Source organism: Fragaria vesca, linkage group LG1, assembly GCF_000184155.1.
Source record: "Fragaria vesca subsp. vesca linkage group LG1, FraVesHawaii_1.0, whole genome shotgun sequence".
Classification (NCBI taxonomy): domain Eukaryota; kingdom Viridiplantae; phylum Streptophyta; class Magnoliopsida; order Rosales; family Rosaceae; genus Fragaria; species Fragaria vesca.
The window spans coordinates 3,095,577-3,122,517 of NC_020491.1; the positions used below are offsets into that span (position 1 = coordinate 3,095,577).

The window sequence follows — 26,941 nt, forward strand, 5'->3', positions numbered from 1 at the left end:
GATTGTTTAGCTAAAATATAAGAATAAAAGTTCAATCAATTGGAAGCGAACCACGTATCTACGAAAATTCTTCTATGTATTAAGGTGCAAGTGAACCGAACAACTAATATGCAATATTTTGATCCGGTTATCCATGTCGTATTATCATGCATGTATTATAATACCGTTAACAAAATTGAAACCTAAAAAAATAGTCTTTAAGTGTTTCCAACACATGAGGTGAAGACTTGAGGTCGAATAAAATGTACTCTTATAATATAAGCTTAATTTGATCGGATCAAAAATGAAAATAAAAAGAAGAAATTTAGGGTCTTTAGTCTTAATTGGATATTCGCATACGGCGATTTGAGGATTTACACATTAATGGTGCAAGTGCATCTTGGTACGTAGAATCCACTCCGATTAACAAATTTGAATGGATACATAATCGAATTTTATGTATTGGAATTCCAAAGCTAATGTGGTAAGTGGTTAAAAGGTGCATGCATGCATGAACTTGATCTTACTTTTAGGGTCCAAATTTGATTAATGTGCATATTCATCCATTCGTTCATGTATATATGAAATTATGATGAATCGGCTGCTGGCTTGAGAAGCATGATATCTAAAATGGTCCTATTGCTAATGCTAGCCAAGTATAGGTTGGAGACTGAAAAACTTGGACCAGAACAGAATCATGCAAATTATACAAGGGCTAGAAACATTGGATCACCCACCCCCACTTGCTTCATCAGACAATTTTCTGGGGCAACTTCGAAAATTTCAACGACACTATTCAAATCTCTAAGTGTATGCATCTTCCACTAAAACTAGCTAGGGTTCACAATCGGAGTGCATTCTTCTATGCCATTACGGAAAACTAGGGTTTCCACAATGTTTTTTTACTTGTCGTAAAAGAGAGTACGAATTCTCACGTACCCTTGTACGTATTGTTTGGTTTTTCTTGGAATGCATGTAGAAACCCAAGTATACAAAACAAAACTCTTTACGTAATCACCAAGACCCCAAGTGGTTATTGGATGTTTTATGAGACAGAATGTGATTGATTCGATAATGATCAAGTTGAGCTATTCTAATATGGGCGTAGAACTAAAACCAACGATGCAAGTGCAGCAAGTCGCTGTAAATTAAACCCTATATATGAGTTGGTAGCACTGCTCTCAAAGCCAGGAGACAAGTATATGCCAGCTACGAGTGAATTACAAGATGTTTTCCCAACAAGTAAGCAATTGTTAATTTCGGGGATAGATATTAGACACAGACCCATCTTGGATGCTTGATTGCTTAGCATTTTCCACGAAGAGGTTCAAGTTAGAGTGGTATGGTAAGTCATGATATTTGACATAATGCATCTGTTAAGATAAGTAATGGAAATGTATTAGTCTTGGTCTTAGATATATAAAACTTGTTTAGTTTCCACCTTTGCTTTGTTTATATTTAGTCACAAAAGACTTTTGCCTAAATCTATGATGACTTCAATGATCTGGAAATACATGCATAGGTTTATACTCAACACAATGTATTGATCGGTCAAGTTGTAGCTAACTTTTTGTAATGTCCCGAAACATTCATTGTACTGTAATAGTGTAATCGATGATTTCAAATTCAAAATAGTTAGCTATTGGAATTTTATATTTTCCAAAGTTTTCTTTTCTCAGTGATGAACACCTAGCCTAGTGGAGGGAGCAGAGAGCTAGGATTACGTGACCATAGTATAGTAGAGTTGGCATGCAAGTTGCGACTTGGTGCATGTTAACTTGTTTTATTTCCTGTCTCAATCATCTGGTTTCGATCTGGAAAATACTGCAGACGGTATCGTACCTACTCAACTAACATAGCTAGCTTTCTGTAAAAACAAGAGCTTAATTACTTCTTTTCTGATCTGTAATTTGCAAACAAACATATATATATTTGCCACTCGTGATTTCATAAGTGAAGTGTGAAGATATGTTTCACCTCTAATCTGGGTACAGATACTTGTTATTAGATACACTCATACACAGTATATATGTTTTATACAGTGTCTTCCACTTCTGGTATATATTAAAGGCTTTGTTTTTGGACAGAAGAGATATTGTAGATATCTGATTGACAATGTTGAATTACATATTTTCATCTGTAATGAACTGATTCTTTGTATCCGATCCAAATCCATATATATATAGTTTAGTTCTGGAGAAATTCTTTACATCCGTACGTGTTACTTAATGTTCAAAAGGGTATCCATCAGATGACATAGCCAAGTACGTGTCCAAGTGTGGATACAGTGAATGCTTATTTTGAAATATTTGGATGCTTATGAATGTTCAACACCAACTAATTCTAAGTTTCATTGAATCAGTATTGGGGTGCTGTGCTTCTTAATGCTTGATTTCCTTGAGACAAAAACTAGAATCTAAGTAACACCTATCATTGTGCAGCGCAAATCGAATTAATATGTGGTTTCTGCATGTGTATATATTACTGGTTTTGTCTGAAAGGTTTTACTTGTGAGTTGTGACACAGATTTAACGAAAAATCTGATTTCCTGACATAAAAAAATGCCAGCCTAGTAGATAACCAACCATTTTCGGAACACAGTAATGAACGTATCTCAGAAAGCTAGAGAAACTCATAGAAACCAGAATGAAAAAGAGCAGAAAGAGTGAGATTGGTTACAAACAGCAACATTGTATATTGTAGAACCTCTTAACTTTGGTATTCACACAAGCAAAGGCAACTGCTTCTGTATGATTCAGCTAAGCGTGGCACAGAGCATGTTCAACAGATCCATGGTGCATTACAATGTCAAAAGGGGGCAAAACAAGACGAAAATATTAGTGTAATATTACAATTATACTAAAAAGATGTATCTTCGTAGCTTTAATTTCTCCTTTGCCCCAGCTATACACGCCAACCTCTGAGATTTACAAAGACGAACCATCTTCCTGACATTAAATGCAGATTCTGATGATCGATTAATCGTACAACCCTTCCTGCTCCCATACTTCGACTAGGAATTCTATCATTTCCTGCCAAAATAAACACTATTAGCATTTTTAACTAGATGAACTGGGATAAATGCAATTCAACAAAGAAGTACGTCCAGTTTAAACAAAACAGATAGCCACCAAAGCAAAAAGAGGACTTACAGACAAAGGAACACGCTGGGGAAAAGGCTGTCTCTGTTTGGGTCCAACCAATCTCTCATAAGTTGAATTCCAACTGCAATGACATAGTTTGTGGAGTACAAAATAAAAAAAATAAGCCATGGCCATATGATATCAGCAACAGATAGACAGACTTTTGGATTTTCACCCCTTCACGAATTTGTAAAAGCTAATATAATTCATCAGAATTTGCAATCTACATTAACTAGTGGGGAATTGAATCAATAGGCACACGACTAATATATCTAGAATACACAAACAAGCTACTTTGAAAATGATTTCAGCTGTCATAGGTCAGAACTTTGGGTTAATAGATAGGAACAGGAGTTGTGGAAAACTAAGGTACAAACTCCGGATTGGATTACAAATAAGTGACCTACCTTAATCTGCTTTCCCGACTTCTTAGAGCTTCATTCTTAGGCTTGCCACTTCCAGTCCACTCAAGCCTAGTTTGGTTCCAGAGAACAAGACCTGCAGTTAAAGAAGTGTTCATGTTGTATACTAACAATCTATGCACTCACAAATATGGAAGTTTGCATGATCAACTAATGTTTGGGTATACCATTTCACAATCAAATCATCCATGGTGTAAGCTGTTATTAGTTTGTGACACCTTCCATTTGCAGAACCCATTTTACCATGTCTATGGGATAGGTTAATAGTTACTCTCCATGTTGCTCCTACAATGACTCCTTTTATGCACTTGTTCACAGATTCTCTCAACCCAGACCACTACTCTCTGAGTCCAGCCTCTAGGCCTACTGACCAATTTGGTAGGGCCAAACATTTTAGAGTGAAAAGAGGCGGGGAAATATATATATCCACTCTGAATATCCCACAAAACCGTAAGAAACTACAATGTCCCTAGCAACTAAGTTTTATTGCACATAAATATCGTGTGTAAGGTTGCAATTTTTATACTTGTAAGGTTCGCAGCGTAGTGGTGGAAAGTTTTGGACTTTGGTTTGTTAAGTTCTTACAGTGTAGTAACAAAGATATGGGACAACAGGGCAATGATATGAAAACAAGTTTGGGACTTTGGGTTTAGATTACTTCAACACAACACAACACAAACACATATGAAGTTGAATAAGTGACACTGAGCAAACTCAAAGTCGGAATCGCCATACCAAAATAACACACAACGGAAACTTGCCTTGATTTACAAAGTCAGGTTGGCTGCTCGTGCTACCAATGCTGCTCCCCTGGAGAAGTGTCTGGTGTAATGTGCTGATGGATGAGATGCTTCTCTGGGACTGCAAAGCGCTGTTGTCCAAGTCATACGTGCTGCTGCTCCAAAAATCATCCGATAAACCAGGTTTCTTCACCGCCCGCCCTTGGATTTTCAATCCCTTTGAAGGCTCGTCGACAGCAATAATCGGTGTGGGTTTAGTGCAGCATCCAAAACAACCACTGCTCTGTTAAAAACCGGGTTAAACCATATGTAACCCCAATTTCCACCAACAAACACACCACACTATTTCATACCACAGTAACCATTTTCCATATCTATACAACTAATCCTGCTTCCCTTCTCTCTCACTCAAACCATTTCCAAAAAAAGAAGCTCGTAAACACACTAGATTCAATTAGTCCACCTCTAAATTGCTTCTTCCAAACACATAACTTAGTGTTAGTGGCATGTTCACCAGGTATAGCTTTGCCATTTTCACACAAACAAAGATTAAAGACTTAAACTTTCTAAAAACCCAATAATAAATTTCTCATTTTGATCTGAAATTCTCTCCTAAATTTAGCAAGTCCATATTCCACTACCTAAAAACCCTGAAAAAACTTTCCATAAATAGCATAACTAAGAAGCTAAAATTTCAAATCGGAAAACGGCGACTTACCCCATGCAAGCAAGCAAGTGATGGATCCAAGCCGATATGGAACCGTTGAGCGTCACCATGAAGTCGCCGGAATCATCCAAAACCTCAAACCCAGTCTCCAGAATCACAAACGCCCAAAATTGCAAGACTCGATTTTTAGGGTTTCCGATTTTCCAGGGAACATAAATTTGTGCTTCTGGGGAATCACTTTTTCGCGATTCGGTGCTTTTGGATTATTAAATAAGCCCAAGCTTGTTTCTTCTTTAACCCACTTGCTTGATCAGCGTGCTGCGTTGGGCTAGTGAGCTAAAGCTAGAAGTCTAAAACCACTGAAATGAAAAGCTTCAAAACGACGGCGTTTGGACTCGGTTAACAACTTCGAAACGCTGCGTTTTGGAGAGTTTCGTTTTCCAGGTTTGGTTTAGAGATTGGTGAGAGGGCAATTTCTAAGGAGACCCATGGTGACATTACATTAATTGGTGACATAGAGACTTATATGATTGCATCTCCATGATTGAGAGGTTTTGGGAGATCTCTGTATATGAATAGGAAAATATGTAAAGGATAACAAGGCAATGGCCTAAGGTCGCTGCCGATACATCTCGAGTACAACTAGTCCACAGTTAGGGAGACGAAATTATTCCATAGTCACAAGATTGAATGCTGTAACGTAAGAGAAAGGATAATAATTTGAATACATTGTCGAGCATAACCAAAAAAGAGTCGAAAAAAAGACTCGGATCGAATTTGTGTTTCTTCTTGGTTTAAGGTTCTGAAGCTAAGTGATCTTTTTGAATAGCAATGATGCCAAGCCGACCCTCCATCCGAGGGTTGGGGAGGGCAATGACAGCTCGTTCTTTCTGGGAATCAGAGATGCCAGACCTACGTGAGAGCTCTGACCAAAGTTGATCTCCTGCTTGGTGACAATAGTTGGTGTGGATCTGAAACTGATTCCAATGTTCAACTGTCAGTTAGATTCGTTGACTCATTTCTTATGCAAGTGAGAGAACAGATTTTCATGTGAAACATCTATATGTGTGTGTGTGTGTGTGTGTGTGTGTGTGTGTCAGTCAGTAGTTTTATCATACCAAACTATCAAATTGTTAATGGAGTGGCTTGCCCTCATGAATACAATCATTTGAAAAGGGGAAAGTGTGTAGAGCATTCGTGAGATTGTGTGTGAGCATGTGTGCGCGCATGCAGACTCGTATCAACAAACTTAGACCTAAGAGGAGGGAATGGGAATCTGTGGACAAAGAAAACCCACACACAGGGCCACAAGGAGAAATGATAGAACCTCTATACCAACTCTTACTAACAAAGTTCTAATGTATTAAAGTCCTCAAATGTATGGCTGAAATCATAAAGCTTATAACCTGACATCATAAAGTTCTTCAACGAAAAAGATTTCGTATAAAGCTATGAGGATGAAAAACTAGGCATCAGCAGGCAAGATAGTTGCCATAGTGTAAGAGACAGCACAAACCAGATGATGAGTTTAAACACGACAAAGCAGTTAGTCAAGTCCTTGGCTCTAAAACTTTCTTTCTTCATGCCAGATTAGTGACTTAAAAGTTAGAACCATTGCCAAGTGACTCAAGTCTATGAGCATTTTAAAATGGAGATGTTCAAGTCCTAAACTAAGGTAAGCCCTCCACAGCACCTTGCACAGACCTGCCAAAACAAAGGGGAATCCAACAATGGGTAATCTCTGTCTGCTAAACTAGCATACCTAAGTCAACATAATTCCAAGAAATAACCGGACAAAACAACCCAGCAAACTATGTGAACATAAGAGGCAAACATATCCCTGCTGTACGGAAGACTGAGAGCCAGAGAGTGAGGAACTAAAGTTGCCCTAACAATTCTTACACAATATGATGGAGCTTAAAATGTAAGTTTTGAATGAGACTATTCTTTTGAAACCTATAAACACAGAAAAGTAACAAATAAACATAGCATATAAACAAGAGATCCAAAGCATGAAAAAGCACATACATGGGAGCATCACTGCCTTGATAAGCAAATGTGGAAAAGCCCTGTCTCTGCTTATGCTTGGGATTGGCTGTGCAATACACATACACACGTCCACGGCGCTTAATTGTTTTGCAAAACTCACACATCTTCTTCACCGATGATCGCACCTTCATGGCTACTGAATATCAAAATAAAAAGAGCCCATCAGTTTCAGCTTAATGCGAAGACAAAGACTAGTTTCCACTTTCCAATCGAACAACCAGCTAGTAAAGCAATCATTAACTATCTTAGTTTCCTTCATAGCATCAATCACCAATAAACCAATTCTAACGTGTGTTTCAAAACTCCATATCATGAACATCAAAAGGTGTCAAATTTCATGTTCTAATTTCAAATGAGAACCAAATCAAACTCATAAGCTACACAAAATTCCTAAAATCCAAATCAAAACCAAACAAAAATGCAGATATTGGATCAAAAATCCATGCTTTATTCATCCAAAACAGGTAAAGCGCAACTGGGCAACACCACCGTCTCAAGATTCAAACTTTACTATCAATTTCAATTGGGTAACTTCATATGCATACGATATAGAACTTTACAACCTTATCAATGAGCTTGTACCAGAAAACCCTAGTTATGACAACTGAGCCTCATCAGTTACTAACATAGATAGTATTTCAAAACAGAGTTTCTAAAATTCTACGGAGGAGAAGTACCTGATTGAAAACGGCGGCGTTTTGCTGTGTAAGAATTGATCCGTCTCTCTGTGCTTCTTCTTCTTCTTCTTCACTGCGGCAGTGTAAATGTGCTGGTTCTATTTTTGCAGGTCTAACTTGGGCTTAAATCAGGACCATGAGGCCCAAAGAATCCTCATTGATGGACTCATGAGTTGGATCTGAAGCCCACTGGGGTGTTGGTATAAGCCCAAGTGGTAAGAAAATGGATAGGATTAGATTCTTTTTTCTTTTTGGTTTCAGGTTACGATTAGATCAGAGGAGACTTATTTTATCTACCTAAGGTGACAAGGATTGATTACAACTAGGAGTCTCCATTGAAGATAAATATTCTATCGATGATTCTTCGTAGTTTGGTGAAATGTCACATACGAAGATGGATAATTTATATGTCACCCTCCTAAAGTGACAAGGATTGTTGACTATAACTAGGATGTGTCTCCATTGAAGGTAAAAATTTGGTCTGCTAATTATAAACAGATGCGTTTGGTATCCGGAATCTAAGGATGGTGATTAGTGACTATAATTGCTGTTAAAAGTTATGTTAAGGGATCTCAAACATATATTTAACCTTAAACCTCAACGTCATCACCACTAATTAAGTACAATTTGGTTGCTTTAGCCTAACTGATTATAAACATGAATGTACTAATAACCAATCTTGTACATGCTGCTAGCTCATGATCCTTATCTTCAACAAATTAAACTTAGTTTATTGGTGGGTACGTAGAAATGAATTTGATTCCATGTTTAGGCAAGAGGATCGAATTCGAAGAAGCGTTTTTACCTTCACTACACTCTTGATGTGTTCATATGATGAAGTCATTTAACTAATTAAATCAAATGTGTGGGCATATTATTGGTGGGTTTGAATTGGAATGAATATGAAAGTGCATCTCTACTCTGCTTTCTAGTTCATCATCTATTTTTAAAGTGCATTATGGAAGGTAAGGATGTGGTAAGATGAGGACACATTTGTGGTGTGACTTTCTTAATCATATTTCTATTTTAGTCAATGACTTTTTACAATTATATTTTTTCGTAGTCGATGTCAAACTTCGACTCAGTCATAACGTACTCGTTAACATGCTACGATTTAATTTAAGATTAAAACAATAGATGTTTTATGTTGTTATACAAATAGTGATGTTATGACTCGAGTTTTAAATATTTGATCATGCAGGTAAATTGTAAATAGTCCATTTAGATATATTGGAAATTACCACTAATATATGCATGCACAAAGAAAAAAAGGGTTAAAGGCAAAAAGCAGAGTCTCTTTTGTTGACTAAAGTAACGGAGGAAATGCTTCTGTTTGGTGAGAAATGTTATAAAGTTGCTGATGAATCTCTCCATGATGAAAGTGAATCCAAAGAAGCATCTTTGCTAAGTGGCTAAGTGGCTAAGTGGCTATATGGGATTTGCAGATGTCATGCTCATCTTTTTCACTGAGTTGCTCATCAGTGAATGGACTATTATGAATGTATAATTGGTCATCTTCCACTGCTAATGCACACAATATCATTGTAATTGTGATTTCTGCCGCATATAATTGGTGCTGTTCTCTGGTCTCTGCTCACGAAACCCTAATTCAGGAACTGTGCAGTACTAAACTAGCTCCTGTCGTAGTTAGTGGGGGATTGATTAGTAGTGGAACAAGATATTGCTGACTTGCTGGTTCACCTGGCTAGCTCATCGATCACACACCTAGCTTTCTTCTTATTTGTTAGAAACCAACGTGTTTCTCAGATTCGGAAAACCTAACTTTGCATTTTAGCCGCTACTCAGTGGAAGACTTTGACCCATTTTCTTGCGGTACGTGTTCATTTGGTTTTCCCCATCTTATATTGAACAATTCCGGTTCTAAACACCGATATCTATCTCTCTCACAAAACGTCGATTTGTATGTAGTTTTCTTTATCAGCTGAACTTTCAAAAACTATAGATCAAAGACACGAGTCGAACTCTAACTTGTTAATTTTGATTTATGCCAAATTCGGTCTAATAGTTGAAACAAACAATACAATCTTGAGGCCAGGGCTAGGGGGACCTGGAAGTATAGAATCTCACATGACTTGTTCCACTGGAATTGAAACACATGTTCCTCCACACTTCCATACATGCACAAGTACTGAAAATTAAGTAGGATTCTTGCGTGCTCATATTACATATAATCCATACATAGTTCTGATATGTACGTACGTACACTCATATATCACATTGAGCTCATTTTACACGGTACGTTCGTTCTATTCCGATGGCTAGCTAGATTGGTCCCGATTATATATTGTCCCGTACGTTCTCCTTGCTAAGCTTGATGTAAATGTTTTTCAAGTTTATTTTGTGCAACCCTTTTTCTCAAAATGAATTTTGGACCATTTCATTTCATTTCTTGTTGTACACGTGAAGCTATGAGATGAGTCAAGTACATGGATTTATTCTCTTTTCAGGTATTTATTATGCTAATTACAATGCTAATTACCACATGAGTCGATTGTTTGAAGTGGCAACATGAATCCTCAAAATTATAGATATTACATGAAATTTAACATATATATCTAAGAGCATATGCACCCTTTCGATCAACTCCATCAAACCATCAATTCAGTTGCTTCCATCAGTTACGAATCATTGTAAATAGACGTAATTATATTTAAACTCCATGTCATGTTAGTTAGGTTTTTGATTGATTAGACTTTTTCTTAGTGATCTCTTGCAACTAAGAGAAGTACAATTGGCTTATGCATCAGGCCAATGGCCAAAACTTTCTCGTGGCTTGTGACATCATTTCTTGTCGAATAAACATTTATATGATCAAGTGGTCGATCATGACAAAGCTAGGTAGGGCTAGAAATCAAGTTAATATATGATCATAAATTATATTTCACTATTGTTGGGCATTATTCTAGCTATATAGCGGCCCAAACAAATACTATGGAATCAATCTTTAACACATATACACATCATCTATCCAACCTTTTGTGCACACCCCGACATAGGAAAATAGCTAAACTATAATTTGTCTTAGCAGAAAAATAATAAGGAAAAGAAAGGACATGTATATGGGTCGCACCATGATCGAGTACCCCCACAAGCAACATATATATTCTGAAAATATTGATGCCCTCGAGATTTTTTCAAGAGAATGCAGAAACAGCAAGACACATAGGTCCATATATTTATAAATGTTTGTGTTTCCAAATCGAAATGCGAAGTTGGTACCCAACAAGATTTTCAGTTGCCAATAATCATGTTGCTAATAATAAGCTTCCACTGGTTTTCCTTTGTTTACTTGTCTCCACTCCCTTTTGCCATCTCTCATTTACAAAAGGTTTTGTACAGAAAAAAGAGAAAGAAGAAGCAAGAACAAACCTGCAACTTCATTTTTTTTTTTACAAAATGTGATAACATATGCTAATATACTAGTAGTGTTGCAATATCTTCTATATTCACCACATTTCATGAGTTTAATATTTTGGATCAAGTACGTGTACGTTTTCAGATCCCAGTAACATCAAATCCTTGTGTCAAATCCGATTAATTGTCACAAAAAAGAAAAATTGCATCAAATCAACATGACAGGAAACCAAAATTGATCATGCACAAATGGAATGGTCAAATGATTTGGGCTTAACTTAAGTTTGATTCAGTCAATAATCTTTACTTATTCTCAACTTGTTCATGAATTAGTCAAGAATAAATTCATAATTAAGCTAAGTGAGGCTGAGAATTCAATTAAATTTTTTTTTTTTTTTAAATATATTTGGTGCATACTTCATAGTTGGATGCTTCCCATCCAAGGTTTTATGAGGTCAAATGTAGAAGTCTTTATATATAGTTGATTTGTTTGGTGGGTGGATAGCTAGAGGAAGCATCCTAGCACATGGCTTTGTTCACACTATGCATGGATGCTTCCATATACAGGCATGTGATATGCAATTGATCAGTCAAATTCCAGCACTTATGATTTGTCAAGGGCTGCCAAATGCTCAAGAAGACCAACTTGGATTATAATTCTGATCATTTCTCAACCTATAATTCTACAAGCTTTTGCTTTCCCATTTCTAAGGTCTGAATCGAATTACTATTTCGTCGTCCCGAACTATACAGTGTTACAATGATCCGATTTAATGAACGTCATGTAGAACAATCATATTAAATCGAATAAATACAAACACATGTTTGTTGAAACTTAAAGAAAATAGGCGATCACTCGATAGATTAAAAGGAATTCTATTTACATTGATTTCAACCCTACAACTAAATTCCAACAAGATATGAATATGAACAAGAGTTTTTCTATTGAAGGAGCAACCATATCCTGCACCTAATCATGTTATAACAAACATAAAAACGGCAAGAACTACCAAAACCTATGGGCCCATCATTTACTTACGATACCCTTCCGAATATTCCTTGTAACCTCAGAAAAGAAAAATAATTTACAAACTTTAACAAAAGACTAATCTTTAATTATACACAACTAATCAAATTAACCCCGAAATATACAGAGAGAATGATGATCGATGATCAGTGGGAGTAGGCCAATCGATGATGAACTACACGATCCCTGAGCATTCCATTATAGAGAGCCACTCGGTTTGCTGGCATTCCTTTATATTTCTGAGCACCTCCACTAGTCTTCTTGAAGTTTAGTGATGCTGATGCTGATGATGACGATGAGGAAGAAGAAGAAGCAGCTATGATCTGCCTTCTGAACTCTGCTCCATCCCCAGTTGGATCCACCACGTCCTCTGCAAAGTGCACTCTCTTCTTCTTGTTCTTCCTCTTCTTCTCTGCGAAACCCAACAAGAAAAAGAATCAGAAACCATATAATACGTATGTAACTAATGCTAATTATGAAACAAAGTTAGGTTAGAGTGCTATGCGTACCGGAAGAGATACAAGATCGTAGAATTTGGGGGGAGGACTGAGAAATTTGGTGGTGATCAGTCGGTTTCTGAAGGCGAAAAGCGAGGAGGAGGACAGTGCCGGAGACGGCCATGGCCGTCGCCAAGACCACGCCCTGTGAGCCTAACATGGAAGACATGGTCTTCTATTCCGAAGTTTGAAACTCAAGAATTAGAATTTTGATGAAGAAGGTGAGGAGACTAGGTTGAAAATAAGAAGCGAGTAAAGAAAATGAATGAGGACTAAGAAACATGAAGGTGGATAAATAGTTATGGTGGTGGCAGAGTGGAAACTACAACTACTACATGTGAACGAAGAAATATGATATTGAATATTATGAGCCATATGGGGTTTATTTTATTACCAAAGTTTCGATCATCTTTGGTCATGGCCTTTTGCACTTTGATCTGGTGTAAGAGTAAAAAAGAACAAAAGGGTCGCTATGTGAGGTATGCAAGGATTTGAATAATTTCGAATGCGTGTGTTTTTTACCAGGCTAACTCTGTCCCTTCCTGTGTTGTGTACCGCACGGCAAAGAAAAGGGTTCTTGCTGATCTCATTGGTTTCTTGTTTGGGGAGGTAGAGAGGGACTAACTAAGCTCTTACCTCAGCTCACCATTACTTTTTTGCCGTTCTTTTTCACGGTCTATATGAAAGGAGATTGGTAGCTTCTACGTCCAGGACATCCCAAGTTTTATAGAGATAATTCTCGTATAAAAACCCGTCTCATAATAATTGATCACGTAATTAGAATTTTGCGCGCGTAAAGAATTTTCGTTAAAAATGAATTCATACAGTACTAATCTACTAATCGTATGAATTCGTTCTTGATCAGTTAGCTTTATTGCATAACCTGAACTACAGTCCAGTTTGAAATATGTACATGGGATTGAGGATTCAAATATCCCTATGTTTTCTGGGAAATGGGTAATATGAGTTTTACCCAGATGAAGTTAGTAACAGAATGGTACAAATTGTGATCAATTATTGGTGGGTTTTTCTTTGAATATACGCAGCTAGCCTTTGTCATGCATGACATGTCTCAGGCCGTTCCATGCCAAAAAGATTGGAGTTTTTGAAGTTTAGATCTAGTTAGATGGGAAAGTGACTAGGGGACCAATGGATTAGAGGCTTATAGAGCTTCAAAAATCATAAATATATTTTCTTTTGCAATCTGCACATGTTCATCATCATATTCTACTCACACCTACCTCATTCCTCAGTCACAATTTCAGTTGTGGCCTTTGTTAGGTTCTGGATAGCCAATAAGGGGCAGTATGGCCTTAGATTGTGGATTCTAGAACAGATTAGAAGATATAGGCAACATATATAACTGGTTCAAAATATTGTATATAATAGAGGGTTGAGTAAGATAAGGAACTAGCTAGGTGATATCTAACTTGGACATTTTGGCAGAATTGAGAAGATAAAAATGTATGATTAGGAAGAATATGAGAGCAAGTCATGCACATCATCACTTCTTCTGAAAGCAATGGTTTGTTAGAGGTGTAAAAAAAACTAATAAGTACAGATAAGTCTGAGTACAATTGAATACTAATTTGCCAGTTGGGACTTGGAAGTCTAACAATGGTGACTACCATAAAGTTTTGATTGAAACAGGAATTGATTGATAATCTTAGAGTTGACATGTAATTCCCAACAGGGATTTTGAGAGATGTGAAAGGACCTTTGCAATCTGTCTCATCAAATCCAAATAATGGCTTCTGAAATTTCTTATCAGTGATGTTGAACACTAGCTAATTCCTGGTCAACTGGAAAAAGAAGAAGGAAGTTTAAGAAGAGACGGGGAAGAAACAAACATATGGGTATTATACACTGAATTCATTTACAGAGAAAAAATTCGGAAAGAAGTACAGGAGAAATGCAATGTAGGATTTTAAGTAGTGATGATTGAAGGAATCAAGTCAGATCTGGTTCCAAGAACTTTAGCCTTGGTGTCTGGAAAAAATTCAACCCCAGGTAGCTCAGTGACGTCTCCATTCTCAGTAATTTTTACGGGATAGGGTAACAAATGTCCTGGCAAGTCACCCTCTAAGGTTTCACTTGTATATAGTTTCCATAGCTTTTCGGCAATCTGGTTCACCTTTGTCACACATTCCACACTCTCAGGCTCAAGAAAGGTGTTGTCGAGCAACCCCAAGTGTTCATACCACAATGCCATTCTGAGGCCATGGATTTGGCCCCTGGCAGGTACATTGGTCGATAGGTGATATGGTTGGTAAGCTCCCATGGCAATTTCGGTATCCCTGGCGCCGTCCATTGATCTCTGATTTATGTTGGCGGATCCAATGATTATGTATTCATCATCAACTGCAAAATGCAGGCATTTCAAAAACTTTAGTTAGTACATGACAATGTCTAGTATCAAAATTTTGCAAGTTTGACAACATAAGAGCTCAAAATGAGAAGAATGTGACAAGTAGGTTTACCTATCATACACTTGGCATGCACGTAGATCATGAACCGCCGAGATTGCTGAGCTCTACTGTAATTCGTTCCATTTCCTGGTTTCTCAAGAGGTTCATATTCTCCGCTTCGCTTCTTCTCACGATTTCCAAGGCAGAAGAATGTCAAATACTCCTTCGGATTTGCATCAAGGCTCTTGTTCTTGAGAGCTTGTGTTATGTCCTTGTACATCATCTCCATCGTCAACTTCTGCCAATGCAGTATTGCCTGAACAGATTGGCTTTCTGGAACACCCTCTGGCCACATAGGCATGACAATGTAGACAGTAAATCTTTCTCCAGCTTCAATTTTGCTAACAATCTTTAGTGACAGTTCTTTTGGAATAAGATGCAAAGCGCCAACGTCCTCAACTTTGAGATCTTCATTATCCGACTGCCAGCTGAAAGAGCTTCCGAGAAAGTACTGATTTTCAATGTAGATAAAACTCTTTGCTCGACGAATTGCATTGATATATGCATCCTGAATGCTTCTGTCAATCACATGATCTCTGCCACTGACTAAACCAGCCATGGCAGCATCTTTAGGAGAGTTGGGAAATCCAAATGCAGCTCCTCCATCAATGGATCGGAACAATTGAACATTCCATGTGTCATGATCTTCAGGATACATAACCGGAGATGGAGGTATGAAGGTCTCATCAAAATCTCTGAGTTGAAAAAGCAAGTCCTTCACACCTTGCATTCTCCATCTTTGCTCAAAGTTGAACAAAACATCCCAAGCAATTGGCCCTTCTAACCTACAATGTATGTCATGCCAAGGCTCTCTTGGTCCGCCTTTCGCAATTGAGGCACCATTAAAGTTGGGTTGATGGAGATCATCATGGTTGACTGTGCCTAAAGTCCTGAAAAGGGGATGAAATTGAGTGTCATATCTCCCATCACAAAGATCAATGCCGCCAATGAAGCTCACAATCCTCCTCTTCCCTGGTGCTCCATTTGGCAATTCACTGTCCACCACAACAATCTTCTGGTGATGAGTGAACATTGTTCCAACCTCTATATCTTGAACAATGCTTTGCCCATTGTCAGGGTTTCTGGGACACAACACGCAGTGAACTCCGGTATCTTGGAAGTAACTTTCGGTATCTTCATCATGAGTACCCATCAAGCCATCTCTCTTTAGTACCTTCACAGAAGTTCTGTCATCCCAAACAAGCATTAAGACCTTCACTCCTTCCTTTGCTTTTTTCTTAAGAAGCTCTCCCAGAGTCAAGTCTCCATCTACTATCTTCGGCCTCTTTGTGTCCCTTACTAATGTGATTTTAGCATACACAGACCAACCAGCAATATATATCAAGTGCTTAGCATTATAAATTGCATGAAAAATATCTTCCCAACACCGATGAGGTTCGTAACACTTGCCTCCAGCTAAAGGAATATCAGGGATGAAATTGTCAGGAACATGAGCATCTTGGTAAAGGGTAACCCTGCAGCCATTTCTCTGTGGGAAAAATGTGTAGGGTACTCCGGGATATTTAGGACTTTTAATTCCATGAGACCAATTACAGTTTCCTGTTACAGGATAAAACCTCAGTTTCACACGAATTTTAGAACCTCCATGTAAAGGTCTACCGTGATGATGCATTGTGATCTTAAGCCATCTGTCTACTTCTTCTCCATTGAAGAGTTCAGCTGCTGGCAAATAAGCTTCTCCAATGACATTAGCCCCAATTGGATTATATTCTTTGATGGAGAAAACAACATTAGAAGCCATATGAGCACAGTAAATGTGAAAGGCTTCATTCCACTGTGGATTTGTGGTTGTTTCTTCCAGCAGTCTAGTTCTCCCGACTCTTGCATTTTCCAAATCAATGGTTGCATAGGGTCTGCAACCTTTCCCAAGCCCTACTGACTCTTCAAACAGCTACAGTGATTCAAAATTATCACATTCATTACTCAAGTTGGATTTGTTCATAGCAACAACATAGAGATAATTAATGCAATTGGATTTATTGATATTAGTAACTAAAGGTTGAAATATCATGAAAGATATACTAGCCACCAAGAAGGACTAAGGATAGCCGCACAGTCTTTGGAGGATATTAATTAGCTAGAAAATAAATACAGGAAACAGAAAATTGTGACTTGAAGTCTGGAAATCTATATTGAAGTATGGAAGTCTGGAAATCTATATTGAAGTATGAAACATTAGTCCATTTTCTTAATTGGCCATGTTTACCTCAAAACTCAAAATTCAATAATATAGACCGAACCAAAAAGAAAAAAACAGTAAGAACAGAACACTGTATAATATATGTACCTTGCAAAAGAAGGTGCAGCAACCTCCGGCCTTCAAACTATCGACTTCGAAAATCGTTGCATGAAGAACTCCATGCAGCAGCACAGTTTGCGCCATAATCTCTCAATTCAAGTCTCAATCTTTGTCAAGCAATCACAAATGTATACCGCAGCTGCAGTGCTGGCATGCATGAGCATTCAGAAACCTTAACCAGCAAGACAAAGGAGTTTCTTAATTTGAACGCAAGAAGGAAGAAGACCAGGAACAAATTCAGAGTCAATTACTACGAATTGAATGGCAGATGAGAGATTGAGGTGTCATTTCCTTTAAAGAATAGGAAGCAATGTGAGAATGCAATATATATTTCCTAGTGTTCTATGCGTTGAATGGAGTTCAAGAATATAAAATGTTAATGGAGATTATATGTGCATTATCTGTTCAATTGTGGAACAGGTGAGCAACCCTATTATCTGCTAACATAATCATGTCATGGAAAACTGAGATTATATGCCTAGGTGCCTAACTGTCACATTTCATAAGCTTTTCAAGTCTTTTGTTTTCTTTTCATCTTCTGGAGGCTCTCAAAAGTTCATCGGCGGCTGGAAGAAAAGGTCTAGATTGCTAACAAGGAAAGGCCAAAGCATTAGGTATCAGGTCGAGATCAACTGGTCAGTGTTGGTCAACACGGCGGAACTTCTATTTCCAAGGGAAGATGACCAACGCTTCTGAGAACCTCAGTCAGTCACATCTTTAAGTAGTTTGTTTGTTTGTTATACCATGACAACTTTAAAGTACTAATCCCAGCATTTCTGGTCCATTACTGCATGTGGGGTTCTATCTAACGTGCCGAATTGCACACATTAGAATTTTCTGCAGCTGATTGTGAGCTGGCCTCACAGGGTAGCCACCATTGATCTCTTTGACTACGTTCAAGGCTGGTTGGCACAAATGAATTGCACAAAACTCTTCATATGCAATTGAAAATTCTGGGTTCAAATTAGCTCTGGCAACAGCACTTTGCTCATCATTACAGACCATGTTAAGATACAACAAAATATGTGCAGCTTAATTATTTATTTACAGGGACAAAGACAAGCGATAGGAAGATGAGTCGGAGCTAATATCTCGAGCTACCTGGAGGAGGTGTTCTATGTTAATTTCAGGGTAGTGCTGCAGGAGCTTTAAGTTGGCCACAAAATCACCACTCATTAGTCTGCTTTTCATGCATAACAGCATTGCGCAACAAATTTTCAGGAGCATATCCTGTTGAGTTGTCTTACCACAGATCAGTATTTATTCATACACGTATTTGTGTGCGTGTGTGTGTATGTGCGCGCGCGAGCACGTAAGCAGAGAGCATACCTGTACACCAAAAGGATTAGCCAACAGTGAATCCCAAATTCTCATGATGCATTGGAAATTGAATTCCTGTGTGAGTAGTAATGTGATCCATCTGAATGCATAGTATTGTGGTTTCACCTGCTCAAAGAAGGCATATATTATAAGCTGTAAGTCAGACTCATCCCAAGCTGTTGAAAATGGAAAAACTTGGAGAACTTTGCAAGAAAAATGTTGCATTGATAAAGCTTGATACATGCATCTAAAATATATCACCTGTGTGGTGCACTCAAGATGCCTCCAGAGTTCTTCATCATTGGCTTTCAGTAAGTCTGACAAGCGAGAAAGTGTGGCAAGTATGCCTACTGCACTGTTATCCAGTTGTTCACAAAAGTGATCCACTGAGTCACTCAAGAGTCGAACAAAGCAAGAAAAACTATCTGCTTCTGCATTTGCCTGCAAATGGAACCATCGCTTCATTTCTCTTGTACTAAGATGAGTATTAAAACCTCAAAAGATCAAAAATACTCAACTAGTCCAATTTAACTTTTAGCCAATAAGATGCATGCTAAACTTCTATAAGCCAATGGACATCTAATAAAAAATTATGACAAACTGCCGGGAGGTCACTTACAGCATTTTGCTCATTAGGGTCAGTGCTGAACACATAGTATAGTGGTGCCAGGACCTCATTCATGCCTTGCACATAACGGATTGCTGGATTTAGTTTTGCAAATAGGAGTAGAATATTTCTCAGTGCTTCCTGAAAAATTGAAATATACAGAGAATCCAGTCAGTGCATTTAGTTGGACAAGTGAAACAAACAGAGAAACTAACAAGAGTAAGCAGTACATTTGATATATGGTCCAGCTTGAATGATGCCTGTACGAAGGATATCAAATCAAGAAAAGAAAGACAATTGGTGTGTGGATCACATACCCTGTGTTTCCTACTGAATGATGACTCCCCTGAGAAGAATTTCAAATCTGGGTGTGTGCGTGGTAAATCACGGTCTATCTGCTCGGCAATCTCTGTATGCTATAAACAAAGTGCAGCATGATAAGCCTCACATTATTATACACATGGTAGGCAATTTATAATACCCTTATATGAGAATACAGTTTACCTGAAAGTACTGATGCCAAACACTAGCCTTACCAAGGCTTAAAGGGTGGTCTTCCTGGGAAATTTCACGTCTCTTCAGTGGTCCATCAATAGCACTGTCAGCAGGCGGGTCGCAATAACTCATGGCACCACCTTTTTTCCTTGCGAGTTCTGACTGTCTAGATTCAAGATTTTGATTAGTACATAAAAACCACTTACCAAAAATAATGCGACTCAAATATATACTTATATAGTTCGATAGCATGAAACTCGGTGAGCATCTTACAGGACTCAAAAGGAGCTCCTCTTTGAGTTTAGCATATTTTTGTCGATTTTCTGTCAGCTCTTTTTCCCATAAATCACGAGAAGGAGGTAGATAACCCAGGAGCAGCTGCATGCATGAAATGTAAGGGGCAATCAATAATACATCAAAAGTTCAAAAAAAGAAAGAAAGAAAAAGCCCTTTTATAAAGTTCAGCTTGTGAAATTGTGTAAAGTGAAGTATCTACCTCTGTCCTTATCCATAAATTATCATTAGACAATAGTAAGTGAAGTGTAAAATTATCCGTTTTATATCAAAAATCTCCTAAGAAATATTATTCAAATCTGATGCAACAAAAGAAGGGGAACTGACTAAAAATCAAGTTCTGGTGCAAATTCTCTTCATTGAAAGTATGAACATGGAAAGAGGAGAAGAAAAAGGGTAGTGTACACGTCTACCCAATCGTAAGGTTCAGTGACTGCACATGTTATACTTGTGCTGTCTACTATTCATGGATTTTTATCCTCAACCTTTGTTCAGCTCATAGCTAGGAAACACATTTGAAGAGATTTAACAAACAGCTGCTCCTGTGCTCAATGCAACAGCTAATCCATTCTAGATGGCGGTAATCAACTAAGAGTTTTGGTTGTGATGACAACCTCTAGGGCAACTTACTGCCATACCTTAGGCTTTTTGTGCTACAATTGAAGATTCAGAGGTTTATAAAGTCCGAAAGACCTCTTGTTAGAGCCTCTACTGACCCCGAAAGGAATTTACACACACATTGGCTTAAGTATATGCGTACATAGTCGTATACCTAAAAAACAAATAAAAGTGCACATATGGTAATCAAATTAATGTTGCATAATGTAAGAATCTGGTAGAACAACAATGCAGAGATCCAATACCTTCCAGGTTGTCGCCCGCAAACCTCCTCCATCAGGAAGACCTAAACTCGCTATTCTTTGTAACTTTTCCAAATTTACCTCTGGCTGATTGACCTAATCGACAAAAAAGATTACAACTCAAGGCTTCAATAACCTTGACAAATAAAGAATATGTAGGATAATCTGAAAACCATACTGATATAAATATCGAATAGGCAAAATGTAGGTAGAATCAATAAACCTACACAGTTTGCAAGCGCAGTCTAGTACTATACTCCTTCAATAAACCCAACTAAACCCCCAAGGTTTCAATTTTTTTTAAATTTTTCTGAAGCATATAAAACCCTAATTACAAAAACATCACAACTTTACTAATTATACCAAAAAACTCAAAATTTTCAACATCAATTTCTCTCTCACCTCATACTCAAGATCAGACCTTCTCTCATCGGCCGCAATTGCCGCCATTACCGAACCCGGCCCATCTCTCTCGGGTCTGGGCTGCCGGACCCTCAAATCCGGTTCAACCCGGTCCATTCTCTCCTCCTCAAAATCCTCAACCCCGCTCTCTCCACCACTCGACCCGTACCCGTTGGGCTGGATCGTCTCGAGCTCCTCCCCGGACTCAAAAACCAAATCGGACGCTCCTCCATCTTCCTCCGCCTTCTCATCGAACCCCGCGACCAGGCTGCCGAGGCGGTCCGGGAACACGCGGCGCGCCTTGTCCGGGAGCTTGAGCTTCCCTTTCAGCATTGCGGCGGAGAAGAAGACCGAGTTGCGCTGAGTCGAGACGTCCGAGTTGGACCGGAAGATGTGATTGCATTAGAGAATGTGTGTGAGAAAGAGAGAGAGATTGATAGGGTTTGGGTACACTGAGGTTAGAGTGTTTTCGCGCTCTGTGAGAGACTGGTAGTTTAACCGTTGAATGGTAGGTGGCCCACCAGACGTGGGACCAAGGAAGAGTTTGTGGGCTGGGTCGGTGGATAACCCGATGCTTAGGCCCAGTTAACTGGGCTGACACCAGAACACATTATGCCTGGTTTTTTAAAAGGTGGGGACCCCTTGCCTGCGTAGGACCAGGCGGCTGAGGTTACCGCCTAGACACGTGTCTTGTCCTGCCTAGCCCGCTTATAAAAATCCAACGGTTTAAATTTAGGCATCAAGTTTATATTTAAAATCTCGACCATTAAAAAAAATCCAACGGTTTATATTTAGTCACATCAGCTTACACAGAATTGAACAGGCATTTCTTCATATATGCATATGAAACCAATTCGACACCTTCCATTACATGCAACAAGTGCAGAAGTAAATGTAATAAATTTGTAATTTGATCGAGTAGATATATATGATATACGTAAGTACTACACGTATATATCAATTTCTGTTAACGAAGCAGCTCCTCTATCATCTGCAATGATAATTTCTCCTCTTCATTCATTTCATAAGCATCTGCTATTAGCTTAGGCCTCTCCAATGGTGATGATGCTGGAGACTCTGAAGGAGGTGATGAAATACTCTGCTGGTTGTCGGTACCATCATCAGGTTTGATATTCGTCTTTCCAAGTTGGACAGTCATGACCCAATTTGAATGATCCGATCTTTGACCTGCACGCTTCTGCCAGATTCCGATGTGGGAGCTCTCGTTGTCCAGCCTCAAGCACGTCATGGATGGAGACAGTACATTGCTACATTTCATCAGCTTTGCGCGTAAGATTTCTGATAAACCATCTGCTCTTGACGAAGAATCTTCGCTACAAGTACTAGTTTTCGTATCATCAGTACTAGTTTGAGTAGTAGTTACTGGGAAATTTGTTTTGGCATTTCGGCCACTCATCAAAATGGCAGCTGCATCATATGCTCGTGCCGCCTCTTCAGCACTGTCAAATGTACCTAGCCACACCCTTCTCTTCCTGTTGAGTCACAAGCACATGATAACATGTACGTTAGCTATAGCCAATATTGTGCTCTAATTAAAAACTTAGTATGTCAACAATGAGATAGCTGACTTACAGTAATGGATGACGGATTTCGGAGACCCAAGAGCCCCAATTCCGCTGCCGCACACCTCTATACTTCTTCGTTGACTGTACCATTTTTCCAATATTACAGAGAGCTAGGAAGATCTATTCAGAGAATATGAGAGTCGAGAAGAATTTATAGAGTTAAGTAACTGCAGAAAAGTTAAAAGAGTCTGGTAGTTAAGACTTCACAGCAGGGATCGATAAGGGAACGTACACTGTCGGTGAACTAAAACCTAGCTATATCTTGGGGTACACTGCTCATGTATTAAATTTTCTCAGCTACAAACTCACCCTTTTCCCCTCCCAATGAAGAACTTTCTTCCCTTGTGTCGTTGTAATTGTCCCCTACTGCTCTCGATCCCTCTCATATATTAAAGACTTGCGCGCAGTTTAGCCAAGTGTCTCTTGGCCTTTGCTCGAAATAATGGAAAGGCTGCTCCACTGTACGTTTGGTGAACATATGAAGCTAGTGAGACCGATCAGCGCTTCATATCTGCAGTTGCAGACTGTTTGATTGTCTGTTAAAAGTGAGTTCGATCGAGATAGCTAGTTTAATCCTAAGCAATTCTTACTGTGTTATTAGTTCGGATAAATCATTATGCAGCTAGTCATACTTCGATGATTTTAAGCTAGATTATTAGAACCTTGGTAAAAACCTTCATCATGAGCTAGATAATTAGTGAACTCGAATACTCCGCAGTACGTAGCTAAACTTTCCTTTGATAATAACCACCTCGTAATTATTGGAAAATAGAACGGCCGGACGGCCGAATAATTGACCGGCCTGCCGGCATTCGATGTATATCTATCGGCAGACTTGCAGAGACATATAACTTGGACGTCATTGTTGATTGATTAATCAGTTACTGGTTACCCTACTAATTAAGGGCACTTTGATGGTGTCGCGACTAGCTAGCTAATATTCTGGAGGACCACCCCTTTAGCCCCAATTTGTCTGCCCGTCTATTCTAAGCAAGGTCTAAAATCTCCACGATATCCTCGATATTTCCTCGAAATATCCGTTTGTCACAAGCACATATATTAATATCTTTATATATTTTCGATATTTTATGTTTAGTCTATTTTTGGTCGAATATGCAATTTTTATATAAAATTTTGGTAAAGTTTCCATCGATATTCGATATTTTCTCGATATATCTATATCGAGATTTCTTTTTTTCGAACCACCGATATTTCCATGATCATCGATATTTTAGTCCTTAATTCTAAGTCTCATTCCCTCCATCATTTCCGCATGGTTCACTTTGGCTGAAGGCCTGAAGCAGAAGCCCAAGAGTGGTGCAGGGTTTAGGGTTCAATCAGCAAATTAATTCTCTCTTGGGCTTTTGATCCTAAACAACAGCGATGTAATATGAAGAAATGGAAGCATGCATAATCAAATATTGACAGTCGTAGCATATGCACACCCATACTGATTCAATTTTCAAGTCCTTGATGAAACTTCAAACACATTTCATGATTTAAAAACACCGCCACTAGGAATATCCAGGAAAATCTTCTGGATAGATGCCATTGCTCGACGTGAGATATCTAATATTCTAAATCAAAAGAACCAAAATTATATAGATGACAACCCAGAAGTTCAATGTGCTCGATTTTATTAGTGTATATAAGACGGGTTAGGCTAAACTCCAATGATCAAATGAACCAGGGATTAATTAAGACCAGCATAGATACGCATGCATGGGGCCAAGACAAAAGGATTAAGGTTGAAGATATGGTGGTAATGCTATTTAATTAGTAAACTAATTATAATTAGTTGCAACTTGAAGATTTTTATACCTTTTTCATAAGGTATATGCTTCTTTTTGTTAATAATATCACTACCACTAAGCAGCCAAGGCAAATCTCATAATTTTAAAACACTAGCTAACCCGAAAGAGAGAATTGACTTGGTATTATTCAAATATGTAAAAGATTGAGATGGATACTATGTTAGTCATTTAGTATTGTTCTCAGGATTTATGCAGCGCCATAAAATGGAGGTTCTATTTTGGGTGGGGAAATTGAGGAAAGAGTACGTAGTTGACAAGACTGCCAACCTTGATGCATAAGATCTGGAAGCACAAAGGAACCTAATGAAGAATATGCTCGTGGACTTCGATTATTATCCATAACTACATAGCTAGCTAGGTTACAAAACAGTTAGATAGCCTAACTGTGTGAGATAGCCTGACTGCGTGAGCTACTAATTAATTTAAACACATCATAATGAGTCAAACCGGCGAACAATATCTGACTTGAGTCCACCTAGTACAGTGTTTAACTGTCGCTTATTTGTTACTTTGTCGCTTATATGGCGAAAAAGTGATTGTTAAGTCGTTAAATTTGACTGTGGTTTATACATCCGAGAAAAAAGATAACGAATAATTTGGATATCCGAATCTAACAAGCAATGAATCTTCTTCAAACATGTTCTCCCCAAGTGGAGAACATGATTTGGTGAGGGGAAACAAATTCATTGGCATGTTGTAAAGGAAGAGTGGAGTTGGATGAAAGAACAAGATCGAGAGCGAAGTTTCCAACTTCCTTGAGTGAAAGTTGAGACTCCTGATTTCAAGGGAAGGGAAGAATATCCGAGAGGAAGATCCGAATCTCCTGCGCATCAAAAGCCCGAAATGGTAAAAAAGCCCATCGTCCAGGATTGGTCAATGTTGTCGTTTTCCTCGGTATTACCCGACCAAGATAGTCACGGAGACAAGGGTGCAAGGGATATTACAAGAATTATACCAAACACTAATAATGCTTCACTAATCAGCAAACCAAGCCCATGACTTTACTACTCGGCTCGGCTTTAGCTTCTTCTCTTTCACTTTTATTTTTTTGTTTCTAATTTTCAAGATAATTGTTATTATGTATTTATCCTAGATAACGTGGCAAATTCTCCTTCCAAGTTTGATCTATACATGTCTTCATGTTCCAAATATAGTTCTTGATCAATAATTGGAGGGTACTAATGGAGAAGATAACCGGTTGTTGAGCTGTCAAAATACCTTCAATGACATTACAAAATATAACTTTTTTTAAAAAAAATGTGTGATATATGACTTAGTAAAGTCATATCGAACATGTTAATCGGAGAAAAAATGACAGTTTTTTGTACTTACACATTTATTCGCTGAATTATTTACAGTAGATATTGAGATTAGTTAAGACGTGTATTATATACACGTTTACACTTTATTAAAATTCGTAATTATCCTATCTCATCTCTAGCAGTGTAACTAAAACAATAGTTAAATTTAGCAATAATTATGAGATTTAGCTATTGATATAAGAATTTGGTTCCAGCAGTTATTGCTATATGTAAGTTAAATAAAATTTTTAACGAATTATAAACTGACACGTGGAGAAAAAAAGGAGGGAAAATATATGTATTCCTTTAGCAATTCATGCTCAATTGACAAATTTATCAATTTCGTTTAGCAATCCTTAAATTTAGCAACCATTTAGGTATACTGTTGGAGCTCCTATTTATCCAAAAAATTGATAAATTTCAAAAAAAATTTGATTTAGCAATACTGTTGGAGATGCTTTAAAAAAGTATAAAACCTAAAAATCATGTATTAACTATGAAAATTTACATGCATACCACATTGATTGCATTTATATGCAAAGTTTCTCAAATTAACAAACCTACAGTCTGTTTTATTACATAATAACTCAGGGTAAACGTAGAATTTTAATTAAAAACCCGTTTAGCACGAGCCAGCTCAGTAGCTCCTTGGAGCCAGTCACTCCAAAAAGCAAGCCAGACAGGCCCACGTGTCCATTCTCTCCAAAAGCATGTAAAAGTTTCCAAATAAAATAAAATAATAAAAACAAAAATATTTCCAGTTCTCTCTCTCTCTGAAGTAAGAAAAGGGAATAAAAGCCAAAGATATTCCTATTTAGAAACTCAAAGAGGAAGAGGATATTCCAACAATTACCCCTCGAATATTCCCTCCTTCCCGTTATATCCCCCTCCTTCCCCC

At 38.1% G+C, this 26,941-nt stretch overlaps 6 protein-coding genes across 10 annotated transcripts; all 6 read right to left on the bottom strand.

The window, feature by feature from the left end:
* Positions 1–2,687: 2,687 nt before the first annotated feature.
* Positions 2,688–5,263, bottom strand: LOC101293626. Its single transcript, XM_004287260.1, has 5 exons — positions 5,003–5,263; positions 4,306–4,562; positions 3,530–3,620; positions 3,132–3,204; positions 2,688–3,011 (listed from the first exon to the last, which is right to left on the bottom strand). The coding sequence occupies exons 1-5, from the start codon at positions 5,059–5,061 to the stop codon at positions 2,958–2,960; spliced, it is 534 nt and encodes a 177-aa protein (XP_004287308.1). The 5' UTR covers positions 5,062–5,263; the 3' UTR covers positions 2,688–2,957.
* Positions 5,264–5,560: 297 nt separating this feature from the next.
* LOC101293920 (50S ribosomal protein L36-like) lies at positions 5,561–7,742 on the bottom strand. 5 transcript variants are annotated; one of them, XM_004287262.1, is made up of 4 exons: positions 7,678–7,734; positions 7,564–7,591; positions 6,980–7,136; positions 5,561–5,928 (listed from the first exon to the last, which is right to left on the bottom strand). In XM_004287262.1, the coding sequence occupies exons 3-4, from the start codon at positions 7,129–7,131 to the stop codon at positions 5,760–5,762; spliced, it is 321 nt and encodes a 106-aa protein (XP_004287310.1). In that variant the 5' UTR covers positions 7,132–7,136; positions 7,564–7,591; positions 7,678–7,734; the 3' UTR covers positions 5,561–5,759. The 5 variants fall into 5 exon arrangements, with proteins under 5 accessions (XP_004287310.1, XP_004287311.1, XP_004287309.1 ...); XM_004287263.1 differs by lacking the exon at positions 7,564–7,591 and having other exon boundaries at positions 6,980–7,133; XM_004287261.1 differs by lacking the exon at positions 7,678–7,734 and having other exon boundaries at positions 7,564–7,602.
* Positions 7,743–11,907: 4,165 nt separating this feature from the next.
* Positions 11,908–13,259, bottom strand: LOC101294976. Its single transcript, XM_004287266.1, has 2 exons — positions 12,589–13,259; positions 11,908–12,491 (listed from the first exon to the last, which is right to left on the bottom strand). The coding sequence occupies exons 1-2, from the start codon at positions 12,743–12,745 to the stop codon at positions 12,226–12,228; spliced, it is 423 nt and encodes a 140-aa protein (XP_004287314.1). The 5' UTR covers positions 12,746–13,259; the 3' UTR covers positions 11,908–12,225.
* A 1,141-nt stretch (positions 13,260–14,400) lies between these two features.
* LOC101295265 (phospholipase D alpha 1-like) lies at positions 14,401–17,448 on the bottom strand. Its single transcript, XM_004287267.1, has 3 exons — positions 17,353–17,448; positions 15,057–16,956; positions 14,401–14,937 (listed from the first exon to the last, which is right to left on the bottom strand). The coding sequence occupies exons 1-3, from the start codon at positions 17,446–17,448 to the stop codon at positions 14,504–14,506; spliced, it is 2,430 nt and encodes an 809-aa protein (XP_004287315.1). The 3' UTR covers positions 14,401–14,503.
* An 856-nt stretch (positions 17,449–18,304) lies between these two features.
* Positions 18,305–21,759, bottom strand: LOC101295557 (TBC1 domain family member 13-like). The gene is made up of 9 exons (XM_004287268.1): positions 21,343–21,759; positions 20,944–21,036; positions 20,060–20,164; positions 19,796–19,948; positions 19,609–19,707; positions 19,304–19,432; positions 18,946–19,125; positions 18,694–18,810; positions 18,305–18,594 (listed from the first exon to the last, which is right to left on the bottom strand). Exons 1-9 carry the CDS (start codon positions 21,673–21,675, stop codon positions 18,409–18,411), a joined length of 1,395 nt encoding a protein of 464 aa, XP_004287316.1. The 5' UTR covers positions 21,676–21,759; the 3' UTR covers positions 18,305–18,408.
* A 550-nt stretch (positions 21,760–22,309) lies between these two features.
* LOC101297293 (ethylene-responsive transcription factor WIN1-like) lies at positions 22,310–23,018 on the bottom strand. Its single transcript, XM_004288754.1, has 2 exons — positions 22,936–23,018; positions 22,310–22,835 (listed from the first exon to the last, which is right to left on the bottom strand). Exons 1-2 carry the CDS (start codon positions 23,016–23,018, stop codon positions 22,310–22,312), a joined length of 609 nt encoding a protein of 202 aa, XP_004288802.1.
* Positions 23,019–26,941: the final 3,923 nt, after the last annotated feature.

Excerpts from the sequence above, each read along its gene's own strand:
- LOC101293626 (XM_004287260.1), bottom strand. The coding sequence starts at position 5,061 with ATGGTGACGCTCAACGGTTCCATATCGGCTTGGATCCATCACTTGCTT. Across the intron at positions 4,563-5,002 it reads CACTTGCTTGCTTGCATGGG|TGGTTGTTTTGGATGCTGCA; the intron begins GTAAGTCGCCGT and ends TTAACAGAGCAG. Across the intron at positions 3,205-3,529 it reads AGTCGGGAAAGCAGATTAAG|TTGGAATTCAACTTATGAGA; the intron begins GTAGGTCACTTA and ends ATGTCATTGCAG.
- LOC101293920 (XM_004287263.1), bottom strand. The coding sequence starts at position 7,131 with ATGAAGGTGCGATCATCGGTGAAGAAGATGTGTGAGTTTTGCAAAACA. Across the intron at positions 5,929-6,979 it reads CAAGGCAGTGATGCTCCCAT|TTTCAGATCCACACCAACTA; the intron begins GTATGTGCTTTT and ends CATTGGAATCAG.
- LOC101294976 (XM_004287266.1), bottom strand. The coding sequence starts at position 12,745 with ATGTCTTCCATGTTAGGCTCACAGGGCGTGGTCTTGGCGACGGCCATG. Across the intron at positions 12,492-12,588 it reads ACGATCTTGTATCTCTTCCG|AGAAGAAGAGGAAGAACAAG; the intron begins GTACGCATAGCA and ends TGGGTTTCGCAG.
- LOC101295265 (XM_004287267.1), bottom strand. The coding sequence starts at position 17,448 with ATGGCGCAAACTGTGCTGCTGCATGGAGTTCTTCATGCAACGATTTTC. Across the intron at positions 16,957-17,352 it reads GCTGCACCTTCTTTTGCAAG|CTGTTTGAAGAGTCAGTAGG; the intron begins GTACATATATTA and ends GAATCACTGTAG. Across the intron at positions 14,938-15,056 it reads GCATGCCAAGTGTATGATAG|TTGATGATGAATACATAATC; the intron begins GTAAACCTACTT and ends TGCATTTTGCAG.
- LOC101295557 (XM_004287268.1), bottom strand. The coding sequence starts at position 21,675 with ATGCTGAAAGGGAAGCTCAAGCTCCCGGACAAGGCGCGCCGCGTGTTC. Across the intron at positions 19,708-19,795 it reads TTTGGCATCAGTACTTTCAG|CATACAGAGATTGCCGAGCA; the intron begins GTAAACTGTATT and ends CTTTGTTTATAG. Across the intron at positions 18,811-18,945 it reads ATCTTGAGTGCACCACACAG|GTGAAACCACAATACTATGC; the intron begins GTGATATATTTT and ends TTCTTTGAGCAG.
- LOC101297293 (XM_004288754.1), bottom strand. The coding sequence starts at position 23,018 with ATGGTACAGTCAACGAAGAAGTATAGAGGTGTGCGGCAGCGGAATTGG. Across the intron at positions 22,836-22,935 it reads GAAATCCGTCATCCATTACT|GAAGAGAAGGGTGTGGCTAG; the intron begins GTAAGTCAGCTA and ends GTGACTCAACAG.